Source organism: Nesoenas mayeri (assembly GCF_963082525.1).
Source record: "Nesoenas mayeri genome assembly, chromosome: 15".
NCBI classification, from domain to species: Eukaryota; Metazoa; Chordata; class Aves; order Columbiformes; family Columbidae; genus Nesoenas; species Nesoenas mayeri.
The window spans coordinates 4630836-4644255 of NC_137559.1; the positions used below are offsets into that span (position 1 = coordinate 4630836).

The 13420-nt window shown below is 50.6% G+C and overlaps 1 protein-coding gene across 2 annotated transcripts in view; it reads right to left on the reverse strand.

Annotated features, from left to right (window-relative positions):
- Positions 1-2368: 2368 nt before the first annotated feature.
- The window catches only part of TOM1L2 (target of myb1 like 2 membrane trafficking protein), a gene marked incomplete at its 5' end in the record, with an annotated part of 57485 nt that continues 46433 nt past the window's right edge, over positions 2369-13420 (reverse strand). The window contains 3 exons of one of the 2 annotated variants that reach the window (XM_080353713.1): positions 2369-7735; positions 8257-8293; positions 10701-10760. In XM_080353713.1, coding sequence (XP_080209839.1) covers positions 7587-7735; positions 8257-8293; positions 10701-10760 — 246 coding nt within the window. In that variant the 3' untranslated portion in view covers positions 2369-7586. The remainder of the gene's footprint in view (positions 7736-8256; positions 8294-10700; positions 10761-13420) is intronic. The other variant, XM_080353714.1, reaches the window with a different exon arrangement.

Sequence of the window (13420 nt, forward strand, 5' to 3'; positions counted from 1 at the left end):
CAAGCTGCAGGCAAAGCCGGATTTTGCAGGACTCCCCCCGCAGCCAGAGGGGATGTGCACCCCGGGACCCACACGCGGTGCCTTCCCCTGCTCCAGGGGACCAAAGCAAACAAGCAGCATCCTCCGTGCAGCTGTGACGGATGAAGCACCCCGGTAGCTCCGTGGGATGGGGCGGGTGGGTTTGGAGGCCGATGGATGCCACGCGGGGTGGGGCTCCCCGGGGTGAGCTGGGTTGCGGGGTAGGGAAAACCCCGCCCGTAGGACCAGGGCCACGCAGCCAATAAGCGTGGCAGCCCGGAGTGGAGTGATTCTGCATCACGGCTCAGGGCCCGCGATTACATCATGTCGGTCCTGCGGGGATGGCAGTGGGGCCACGTGGTTGCTCTGGAGTCGCTGAGACGTTTTCCTGAGCGCAAGGCTGGGAGGAAACCGCAGGGATGAGACAGAAAACAAACCGGCCCCGAGATGGTTGGGCTCTGGCTGCCGAGCCGACCGGGCAGGCTCGCACAGCTGCAGCGCGCTGGGCCGGCTGCATGGGGCTCACCGGCGGCGGGAGCATCGCCGCGAGCCGCGCTGACACCAGCGACAAGCTCCGGGATGTGCAGAGCACAGATGCAGCACCCCAGGCACCTTGCGTGGAGCATCTCCCATCCTGCCGCCCTCCACAGCCGGGTGGGCTCCCCCAAAAACACTGTGCCCAGGCAGACGTGAGACCCCAGACATTAACCCCGCGCTGAAAGCAGCCCAGGGTTTCAATGACATGTCCAGCTCCAGCTCTCAGCACACCGCGTGCTCTGGGGTTTGTTTTGCTACGGCAGAGCGCGGCGTTAATCATTAATTCATGTTGCAAACAGATTCGAAGCCTCTTCTCTCCTTCACTACCTGTAATTCTGCTTTGTCAGCTATCCTTTCCTGAGCCACGGCTCGTGTAAACACGCAGCCGGACCCCGGCGTGCCGCACAGCACCTGCACAGGGTTTATTCACCCCGAGGTGAAACGGGAAAGGCAAACGCACGTGCAGGCACTTCCCATTCGCGCTGGGATCCAAACTCGGTGCCCAGTGCTGACAGCAGTGACAAGTGACATGTACCCTGGCGGAGGCTCAGCCTGCACTGGGCTCTGCAAACCTCAAGTCCGTTCTGGGAGCTCGAACGGTCTCTGTGGGATCCTGGGCAGGTTTGGAGTGGAGAAGCTCATCGGGGTTCCCAAACCCAAGGAAGCCACGCTCGGTCTGGGGATGCAGGTGCCACCAGCGGCTGGAGGCTGGGGGGGCACATGTGTGAAATGTCCCCACGTGCTTGTCCTGCAGACTCTTCCCTTTGCACCCACTTTGTCCTTTGATGAGACAGTGATAACTTGGGGTCGGATCTTTACCTCATGCACATGTCGGCCCCCGCTCTGGCTGTCGTCCCCCTGCATAGCGCTGGAAATTCATGTTCTGGTGCTTTTTGTGTGATTTCTGCTCTGTCAGGGCAGTGGTAGCTCCACACCTTCCTCATCAGAGCCAGGCCATGAATCTACCCAAATATATCAGACATAGAGGCAGGCACATGATCGGTGTGATGGAAAACAAGCCGGGGCAGAGCTGGATTTAATGCATGCTAATCTGCAGCTCCAAGGAGGGGAAACCCATCTTTCAAGCTGTTCCACACACACCCCCCTTCCCCAAAGCAGCTTTGAAACCACAGGCCATTAGTTTTGATCTCCACGTGCACGATGGAGAGCACCGTTCTGTCAAATGTGTTCAGTTTTGGCCGAAGTAATAGCGTGCGACTTCTCCAGGGCTCCTAGATGGCTGCTTGTCCTCCTTCTCTGCCCATCACAACCGTAAGTGAGGATGTTGGGGCAAATTCCTGGATGATGAGTCAGGAAAAGTCACCCACTGCATGGATTGGGAATGTCACCTGCACCACAGCGCACAACAGCTCCTTACCCCTCACTTTCTAGGTCACCAAGGCAGGTGATCCAAAGTTACCCCCTGAGAACCACCTGGCAAGAAGCCCTGCAAGGGGGGCAGGTGTCCCACCAAGCACCAAGGTTGTCACCCGTGCATTAACCTCCAAAGATGTGCCACAGCTTTAGCGTGGAATGAATTTACCAGCAGTGGCAACACTGCACCGCGCACGGCAAGACCCACGTGAAGACACCAAGAGCATCTTCCACTGGGGACAACCCTTCTCTCGGTGACAACACCTGGTTCTTTGGCATTTGGGGGAAATCGAGGATTCCCAAAAGCCTGTGTCGTGTTCTGATACCTGACGGGCACCCAATGGCAGCCGCAGAGCGAGACAGCACCTGACAGACAGACGGACACCGTCCTCCAGGTCACACTAGTGGTGTATTTATTGGAGTATCTCACATGCAGGAACCAAAGTAGAGATGATTTCTGGAGCAAGTTAAACAATGGCAGATTAATACAGTTGTATTGCCCTTAACGTAAACACTTTCTACGTGAATACAGCAACATTTTAGTGTTGGGTTTCTTTGCTTTTTGTGTATTTTGTTTCTCTTTACATAGTCGACCTCTTTAAACAGTTATGTCCTCCTTCTCCCCCTACCCCGTTCCCAAACAAAAAAATATCCAATATCTTCAGTAAATAAATATTATCCACTTTTTCTCTGGAAAGCCTACAGTTGTAATATACAGAGAAGCTATTACACAGGTTACATTCGTAGGGTTAACGACAGCTCATAAGAACATGTACAGAATGAGGAGCTCGCACTCATAAAAACACGGAGCAGGGTGGGACGTCTGCCACCGGTTTGCCGTGGGAACCGGCACCGGAGCTCGGCGCGGCTTGAACGCATTGGCTCTCGGTGAAACGCAACCTCGTCTCAATCCGGGACGGGGAAGGACGCGAGGACACGGAGCGGGGAGGCTAGGGCCCGCAGGGAGGGACGAGTGGACGCCCCCGGCAGCACTGGGGTTACCGCCAAGAAGGCTGTAAATCCACTCACTGATTACCTGCTTCATTATTTCCATAAAAATAACTGTCCTGAGCTGTTTTGTTTTCCAGGGTGGGCTCTGCAAGCCTTGCGGTGAAGCGTTTTGGAGGTAAACAATGAGCTGGCTGAGGATGGAGGTGGCACAGGCACTTCCCACTCCTCAGCACTCCCAGCAGCCGCAAGAGACCCAACAACTCACTAGAGGACAATACTGTTGGAGGTGCTGCTGTGTTTGCCCTCCTGCCCTGAGCGTCCTGTTGCGCGTGAAAGCAGGAGAGCATTGAGTGCAGAGGAACACAACAGGCTGCGCTGGCCGGGGGGCGAGCGCCCAGCTCCTGCGGCAGCTTTTGGAGGGACCCATCGCCCCTATTGTCCCCACCCGGGGTCCAAAACCACCACCCGGGTCTGTTCTTCCACCACCGGAGGGAAACATCTCGCCACCGCAGCCAGCTCCGCGGAGCCCTCCATTTAAAAGTGGAAACGGCCAATGTATCCCATTTAAAAAAAGTGAATGAAGTCAAACGAATGGAAGTCCCCCCAAAAATCCTTCTTCAGCTTGGAGGTGTAAAACCAGCCCTGGAAATGGCCGAGCTGATCTGATCAGCACATTTCAGAGACATTGTCATAACTGGGAAGGGAAAGGTATGTTGGAGGCTACGTGAAGGTCCCAGTAAGGACCAGTTTCTGCATTTACACCGTTCCCTTTAACAGACACCATGCTATGTTTTTATGAGCAATCCTCCTATGAGCCTTACCTACTTACTAAACACCCTAAATGTCTGTACAGCACATTGTTATCTATGACACCTGTGAAAGACACAGCTGAAATCTACACATAACAATTAAAAAACCCCAAAGGATATATTTAAATAGAAACCATTCATTTCTTACATCTCAGCACAAGAAGGGTTAATGGAAAAGGTTAAAAAACACACTGGAAAGAAAATATATTGACAAAATAAATATTTTAACCTAGAACAGGGTATGATTAGAACTTACAAAGGACCCCAATAATAATTTAGTGTCATTGAGTGTCAAGCTGCGATTCCTAATATGCCTAGAAAGCACTGGGATGTTATTTCCTGTGGAAAGCGGATCAGGGTGCAGCTCCGTCCCTCTTCTCCCAAGTGTCGGAGCCACACCAGTCCTCTGCCCACTCGCACAGAGGAAGCACTTAGAGTGAAAGCAAAGGAAGAATAAATCGAGAGGTTGGTCTCCTGAAGTGAAAAACCCCTTCCCTTTCCCCCAGACCATTTCCACCGCTCAGGTTTTCTGCAGACCACAAGAGGATGGGGAAGATGAGAGATCCTGATACAGGACATTAGGGAAGCTCTAGGGCAGCTGTTATATTTGTTAAAGAAGGTTTGGGCTCAACCACGCGCTCTGTCCCCTTCGGTGCTTCCAGCCCCGGTGTGCTCAGCCCGCCAGAGCCAGGTCTGGTGGATCCAGGCTCCAAATTTAACTCCAAACCTTCACCAGACCCATCGAGGGTCCCACCAAAAGGATGTTTAAGCCTTCGCCCCAGGCTGAGCGCACACCTCCCTGCCCTGCTTCCAGCAAAGCCACTGCTTGTGCCAACAGCACCTGTCACCCCCTGCAAGCAGTGTTCTTGCTTCCCAGGAGGTGACATGCGGTGTCAGCGGGGACCACAGAGTCCCTCGAGTTGTGCCAACACACGCTCCTTCTCTCTCCTCAGCCTCAGCCTCCTTGTTTCATCTCTTTTCCATCCTGGCTGGAGGGAGAAGTCACTGACAGCCCCGCAGGGTCTTCTGGAAAGGGACCAGATTCTCTCTAAAGCAACAACTGGGAAGTCTCAGGACAGCTTTAGCGTGACAGAAAGCAGCAGCATTAACATCCCTGCTCCCCGCCCCCCATCTCTTTCTGCTTCAGGGTGGGGGAAGAAGGGCAAGCAAATCCACAGCAAATCTGCCAGGGGGCTCGGTGACAGCACTGGCAATATCCTCGTCACTCAGCTTCATTCGACCATGTACCCACGCTCGAGCAATGCGATTATCTCCTCTGGCTTGGCAGGGAAGCTGGATTAACATGCTTAGAATCACCTGATGTGGCCATTTACAGGGTCAATGTGTTTCAAGGATTTAGAAGAGAAAATACACATTTAAAACACCCACGGAGCTTTTCGCATTGACAGGAATACCAACAATTCATTCTGTGCTCACAAGACTGCTCAAGCAATCACCCACCAGACGCTGCCTGAAATCAAATCAGCATCACAGCAGAAGTTTCCTCAGGTTTCTGGGAGTTGGTGGCCCCATCTGATGGGTGGCAGCAAGGCAGGAGCTGGCAGTGGGGTGTCTGGGAGCCGATATCTGCACATGGGGCTCAGCGTGGGTTAAACAGCGAAGGCCGTGGGTGAGAGCAGGCGTGACACCAAGGCAAGGTGTCCCGGCGCCTTCCATCAGCCACAGAGATGGAGAGAAACCCTCTGCAGACCCACATAAAAGGGCTTCAAGTGAGGAGAGGGCCAGCAAGTGGGGAGAAGAGGCAGCTTGATCTCCAAGCTACCTCCATCCTTACACAGATTTTCGTTGTTCAGTTGCGAGCCGCGCTGCTCTCTGCACAGCGCAGAGCGGCCGCGGGGCAGAGAGCTATGGAGCAGCAATGAGGTGCTGAGTCAGCATGGGGGTGGCAGGGCAGCTCCCCTGGGCCCAGCCAGATACAGAGAGATCTTGGAAGAGGATGAGCAGGGATGGCACAGAGTGACATCTGAGCTGGGACGGCCTGGAAATCCTGCACCAAACAAGGCTGCCCTCCAAAGATTAATATGACCGCTCCCAAAGACCATCAGTGCTGCAACTGGGCCATTTGGTGAAAGGTTTTATGTGTCACAACCTACCAAAGCGTGGTGTGCCCTAGAGAGTATGTTACGAGCTGAAATAGCTACGCTCAGATAAAAGCTTCTATCGCTTTCACATCGGCTGTTTATAGCACGGCTTCTTGGTCTAGAACAACTTTTGAGAGAGCTCGACACACATCGGCATCCCGGGAAGCCCAGACATGCCAAGTCAGAACAAAGTGGTTGGATGCCTGAGCTGACGAGCGCCCTGAGGAAGAGGAGCCGGAGCGCTGCTGAACAGAGCGTTCATCTGATAAAGGATGGGGGATCCTCCTGCCGCGCAGCGTTCAGCTCTCTCTTTGATCCTGCCATCTTGCGCCACAGGCTTCCTACCGAGGAACGGGCTGGGAGACGCAGCAATGGCTGGAGCTGCCGGCTGCAGATCTGCCTGTCAGCCCAGCACGGCGGGCACAGCGCACGCTGCAATCCCTCCTGGCAGCTCCTGCAAGAGCTGCGGCTCTCGGTCCTGCCGCTGGTAAGCGAGGGAATACGCTTGTTTGCACAGACAGGAGGGAGACTGCAGCCCTGAGGGAGCTGGGAGTTAATAAAGGGGCAGAAGTATCAAAGGCCACTCCAAAAATTACAAATAGCAGAGCCACAACCATCCAACACTTTCTCAGACCCAAATCTAGAAGGAAATGAGGAGTTTCCCCTCCAGCACAGGCAGTTATGGCTAATTCCTGCACTCTAACTGTCCCCCTCAGCATTTTCGTACGAACCTGTGTTGGGTTTGCCTCTTTTTCTCACACCCATCCCCAAGAACCAGCATGTCTGTCCTACCAGGCATGGCAGGGAATCCAGAAACCTCAGTTCACCCCTAGTCCATGAGCAAGTCCCATCCATCTGCACGGATGTTACTTACAACAGCTGAGACAAATGCAGAGCTCTACAGTCGCTGAAGAAGGAATCTAAGGTAAGGAAAAAAAATAACAGAGCTATTTTAAATGGCAAACATACCAGAAAAAATCCTCATGTGAGAATGCTCTCCCAAAGAGCAAAATGCTTCATGTACTAACGTTACAGCATCCATTTAGCTCAGCATTTTTCATTCCTGTCAACTGCCAGAGCTACTGGACATGGCTAACAGACTGCTTTCAAATTAGAGCAAGCCCGGATAAAACACAAGGAAAAAAATACCCTGTGAGATTTAGAATGCGAAGCGCCGCACCAAGTGGGGAAAAGCGACCACCATATGGTACCGGGAGATGTGTGAGTGGGAGAGTAAAGGATTTTAACTTGTGAAGCACATGTTGAAAGGGGAACAGTTGTTCCTTGCTGTCGAATCCGACACGAAAGCCAATACATTAACATTTTATCTAAAAATAAAGCCGCACTCCTCCTGAACGTTCCAGCTCAGTCAATGCCATGGTGATCGACAGAACAGTCTACTTGGCAGGACTTGCCTACAGAAGAGGATGATCCCAACAAAAATGGAAGGGCAAGGCCGCTCTCTCCCCTCCGGTCCTTTGTTTCGACACGGTGTGACGTACTCATGCATCCTAAAGGGGTTTTCGGCATCAAGAGCCGGTTTTGCGCAGCTGGGATAGGAAGGAGGGGACTAAGCAGTGCTGGAGAATTGTGGTCTGGCAGGAATAGTGTTGGACTTAAATAGAAAGAGTCAGCTCATGGGGGTGGATTGTTTGGGAGGGGGGAAAGAGAAGCAATCTATGAAATCTGGGGGAAGAGGGTCGTTGTTAGGTAAGTACTGTGAGAGGATGAAGTGGCCGCACGGCGACGTTCGCCCGCAGAGCACGGGGGTGGGAGGGCAGCTAAGGGTGAATCTTCACAGTGCAAAGAGGGCGTCCTCCGAGCGCTCCTGCTTTTTCCTGCCGGGAGGATTTGCCGGAGGGGTGGGGGCTTCCACGGGAGGGGACGGCAGGTTGGGGACCATCTCCGCCGCTTTGGCTCGCTCTTCTAAAAATTTGTCAAACTCTGCAATGCAAAAAAAAAAGAAGGAAGACAGGTAAGAACTGAGGCTGCACATGGAGCCCGGGGACGGAGGTTTGCAGGGTCTGAAATCCCAGCGCCTGGCATCCTGTCAGGCTGTGTTTGCAGGCACTTGTACAGCCTGACTTCCTCAGGACAGGGCACAGATGTCCTTTGAGACACTCCAGCTCAGGCAGCAGAGGGAATCAAACCCACGCTACGCCATCGGCTGTGACAGAAGCCGGGAAACATCATTCCAAAGGGCTGAGCAGCTCGGGGACACGTTCCTGCTGGCACAAACGCAGTGCAGAGCCAAGGAAGATGGCAGAAAAGCGCTTACAGCCAGGAGGGCTCCTCACACCATAAATACTTTTTATTTTTTTTTTCCTCTAAAATGCTCTCTTCCCGCCTTTCCGAGTGCAGAAGCATTTGCTGGGAGAAGTCAGCATCTCAGCAGGATCAACGCAGAGAATTCAGTCTGCGCACTAACCTGGGAACGGCTCATGGCCAGCGGCATCTCTGCTTACCTTCACTGGTCACTCCTTCTTCCAGCTCCTCTCCTTTCTGCAATTGGAACAAAAAGGCGTGTGAACGCACAGGCAATGCTCCCCCTTCGCTATTATCCTCTACCTACATTTAACGCAAACGGACAGTTTCCAGCACTCGCTTCCACATATTAACTATATGAGCAAGAGAACAAGCACTAGAGATGCTTCTGAAGACGGCTGGTGCACAGCTAAACTCTCCCCGTTGGACCTGAATGGCAGTCCGGCTGCCGTTTCCACTTCAGACAGTTGCCCTGCTCAAAAACTGATCCGTGCGAGTCACATAAACACTGTGCAAGGTGCCATCTTTTGTCACACAGTCCTTTAAAAAGTCAGGGCTGCGGTTTGCATTGTGTCTTCAAATAAAAACGCACTTTTAAGCTGACAAAGGACATATGCTGCAAAATAGTTGGGGGCCAATGTTCTTCCTGTGGGAGTTCATTTCAGATTGCATATAAAAATCTAGAAGCTTTCCTGGCATCCGTGCTATACAAAGGCAGGACTGGGGTGCGCTGGATGAAAGATGCTGATGGGCATCCAAAGGCTGAGCATTTCAACATGCAAACGGCCAACAGTGCCTCAATAAGGAAGTTAAAAGGCCGAGTATCTGGTATCCTTTTCTATCTATTAGGATGTTACTACTTGAAAACCTCATGTTGAACCTGCTTTGAAAAATAAACGTATTTGTCCACAGCCTGGTTTCTCTGTCACGGGAGTGGGAACATACTGGTTGGCATCACAAAGGTTTTTAATGCCTGAGAATTAATGCCGTCCAGCAGCTACCAGCGTTCTACTGCACAGAGGTTTCCAAGGGTACACACAGCAGCTGCTGCTTCACATGCAGAGATACTGTTTGTTCCAATGTACCCCAAAAAGGGTAAGGAAATAACAAACCATTAGCTAAACTAACCTGTAACTTCCTCAGCTGGGAAGCAGAGAAATGAAACGATCCATCAATAAACTAAAAAGGATGGGAGGAATCCAGAATGAAAACCAAAAATCCAGTCCAAACTTTCTCAGAGGGCATCTCTGTGCTGCACCCGCCCATGGCCGGGGGGGCCGGGACAAGGCAGCCGGTGCAGTGACAGCGGTGAGACCCCCACGCTTGTCCGGGCATTTACACATCTACACAGCGGTTCTCTGCTTTGCTCTTTTTGAGCAAGACTGTCTAGGGGACGACAGATGGACAGAGCTGCCTCGGTATCTTGGCATTAAGATCTTCTCTCCCGCTAAATTAATTTAAATGGCAAAGACAAAAGTTTACTGGTTAAGCAGAGTGGATATGCTACGTTTACTGTGTTTCTTTAACAAAATGAAGCCAGTTTGTAATTAAATTTGGAAATGACTGTCTGTCTTGAGGCCTGAAAAAACGACCTGCACCTGAAACGCGGTGACATTTCAGAGACAGCCAACCTCAAAGACCGAAACCCTGCATCTGCTTAAGGAGCATTTTGTTCCTTTGAGTACAGCTGGCTCCTCCGGTGCTGGAGTGAGGGCTGATGAGCTGGGGAGCAGAGCCTGAACCCCACAGCTCCCGGCCGGGGAACAATGAGGGGGCTGGGGGGACCTCAGGAACAAGGAGCTTTCTGGGGACAGTCCCTGAAGTCATAAGAAATAATGGAAGGAGACAATCTGTAGGGATATGGTGACCACAAGGAAATGGTTCAGCTCACTAAATGATGTTTAAAAGAAGAGTCTGAAAAGCAACCTACCGCCCATCCCCAAAATTCACTTGGTTAATTTGAGTCAGATGCTTACGTTAAAAAAAGAGACTGGAATAAATGCGTACTGGCTGTGACTGCTTAAACCAAATGTGTTCTGGCACAGCAAAACAAACTGCAGAATGACGGAAAAGCTACTTTTAGTTCTATGTCTTTGTTTGTTTGTTTAATAATCACCAGACAATAATCATTTAGGAGAAACTGAAAGTTATAAACATCGAAGAGCGACTGTTACAAATTTTTATTATTACCATTGTGAAACACGTCAAGATCGCTTGCCAATTTAACAAAGACATCTCAATTTGAAAGGAGTCTAAGCCCTGATCCAGCATGCGTGGACGTACACACGGACGTGGATCCTGGCAAAGCTTTAAAAGTGTGCTTTAAGTTCAATGGAGAACACAGATAAACTTCAGCACACGTTTAAACGCTTTCCTACATGGGGACCTGGAACAGACGCTATTCTGTGCTGTTAATGTGGAGATGTGAAAATAAAACAACTCAGAGAAAAAGAATGTTTCGATTGAATTGCTGAACACAACCCTATCTCCTCTTGCTTAGATATTCCCCTCAAAGGGAAATATAAGATTTAGAAGTTTCACTGCTTCTCGTTATGAGAAGTACCAGTAACTCAGCAATGCATTGAAAGTTATCCGTATAAATGCTATTGCCCACGTGAAAAATGAAAATATAAAGAAGTCTCACCAAGTCGGTACTGAGCCACTCCTCAATGTCATCCATGACAGAGGACTGTGCAACAGGGATCTAGGGAGTGCAGCGAGAGAACAGCAAGGCAGGCAAAAACCAAAACACATCCACAATCATGGCCACAGAGCGATGGAAAACGCCAGAAAGAAGATTCAAAACAAAACAAAAACAAAGACGTAAGAATGTGCTGGAAAAAAAAAAAAAAAGGCAACAAAATATAAATGGCATTTCAAATAAAGAAACACTTTGAAAGGAAATTATGAACAACAAGGCTAAAAAAAAAACAAGAGAAAGATTATGGGGAATGATGTGACTCAATGCCAGCGTAAGATGGGTAACTTCTCGACCACATATTAAAACCATCAAGATAGACTGATGATTCTAATCTTGATCGTGAAAAGCTTTTAAGGGTAGAATACTGGATATCAGTTAGGTTTTGAAATGTTAAATTTCCACCTTTTGTTTTTTTCAATGGGTATTAGCCACAGCGAAGAGTTAGCTAAAAAAGGGGCTCAAAGTCTTCAGGCAACACTCCTACAATAACAATTTGATTTTGAGCCCAGGGCACACAGTCGTGTTTCATTCCAGATCCTCCTCCCACACCACCCAGCCTCGGCACATCAGTTTAAAGCAAAACGGTCCCAGTTCCCTGTCCCCATTCCTCTGCCAAAGGCGACCCTGTCGCAGCAGAATCCAACGTGTGCCGGTGCAAAGTGCGGAGTCCCAAAGGTGAAGGCGAGGAGGAGAATGGGGCGGAGGAGGAGAGCACGACGTGCACCCTCCTGGCACTGCCCCGCGGTGCTGCAGTGAGGCCGCCAGAGCCTGCTGCTCACACAGGGTTTCAGAGAAAGGCAGGGGAGGTTTCTTCCCCTCCTGAGATAAAACCACTTGTGTGTGATTGTGACAGGCAGCATAGACACAGCGCACTGAGTGCTGCAGGGAAGCTGGGAGAGAACAGGAGCTGAGGGGAGACCTTCTGATCTCTGAACTGCCTGAAAGGAGCTTGGAGCCAGGGGGGTCGGGCTCTGCTCCCCAGGAACAAGCGCCAGGAGCAGAGGAAACGGCCTCAAGTTGCGCCAGGGGAGGTTGAGGTTGGATCTGGGGAACAATTTCTTCCCCAAAGGGCTGTGGGGCATTGGAACAGGCTGCCCAGGGCAGTGCTGGAGTCACCATCCCTGGAGGGGTTGGACAGAGATGAAGTTCTCAGGGACATGGGGCAGTGCCAGGGGTGGGTTAACAGTTGGACTCTATGATCTTGGGGGTCTCTCCCCACCAAAATGATTCTGTGATTCTATGATTCTATTTCACAAAGCACTACAGGGTCAGCGAAGGGAAATTCCTGCGTGTGAGGCGTAGAATTTCCTGACTGAACTACAACACAGGGCTGCAGAAGTAAACAGGAAAATGCCACAATAGATCTCGTAAGGACAATGTGAAAAACATTTAGAAAGCAATGTGGGACACGTAAGTTCCAGGCCAGAGCATGGCAGCTGAGCAGTGGGGCTGGCAGCACGAGACCTCGCTCTCCGAGGAAAAAGAGGCGTCAGGAGTTGTCCACGGCTTTTTCTGAAACCTCTCACAGGAAGAAGAGCTGACAGAGGCTTTGCAGATGAATTCCCTGGGAGATGTAGCTTTGTCATGGATTTCTTGTGGAGGAAGATACAGACACTGAATTACAGAGGCAGCAGCAGAGGCTGGCGCTGTTTAGTGGAGCTCCTCAGGAATTTTTGTCGTCTAATCAAGTGGCCCTTTGTGCTGGGGAGGTCAATTAAGCCCTTGCTTGAGGTCAGGTCGCTAAGGTGGGTTAGTTGTGTCAAGGGACTGGAAATCCAGGGCTCAATCCAAAGCATTTCTCACCAAAAGAGGCACCAGGAAGATGGTTTGGCTCCGACTCTGCACATTGCTGGACAAAGTGCACATGACGGATCCAAGAAGGGTCAAAGGTAAAAGCAGAAAATAGGTTCCTGCAGTTTCCTTTGGAATGGGCCAGATTTAAGATCATTCCCTCTTTTCAATTTGCAATGGAGAGCTGGATCGTGCACATCTAACACAGTGTGCTGAAGCTGCTGTGAGCTGGCCCAGATGGCCATTACCAACTCTGCAGACACCTTCCAACGTGTTCCTTCCCAAGGACAAGTTGCATCTTGTAGAACTGGCTTGTTAGTTTAACAGCTTTGGAAAATCTTGGCTTCAGAGATAGAAAGCAATGAATTTATCCAGCCTACAGCAACCTAAAACCTCCTGCAGAAGTTCACTGCTGTCTCTCTCTCTTGTATTGCTCAATACCGCATAAATAAATTACACTTCAGAAGGTGTTGCCTTCAGAGCTGTCGGTCAGTTTGCAGCTCAGAAAGGTGCTTACGTTTCTTTAAGGATAAAGAAATTCGTACGGAGGGGAGGAGGAAAACAGCAGGTTTTTCGCTTTTCTGTGAATAAAATGAGAGCAGCTGTTCTAAAAATGTGGTGGTACTTTGGTCCCCATATTAGGAGGAACAGCAACTCGCATCTTGGTTACCCTGAAAACACAAGAGGTGACTGAGCAAGAGAGCTCAGCAGCCAAGAGCCTGCGCTGTTGTGTTTTGTAAGATTGAAAATAAAAATAAAGAAAAAAAGGAATTCTACTTTCAGACAGACCTACTTTATATAACAAACAGAAACCTCAGAAGTGCAAGAACACTTCTCGCAGGTCATCTATAAGAAGCGGAGAGAGCTGTAAG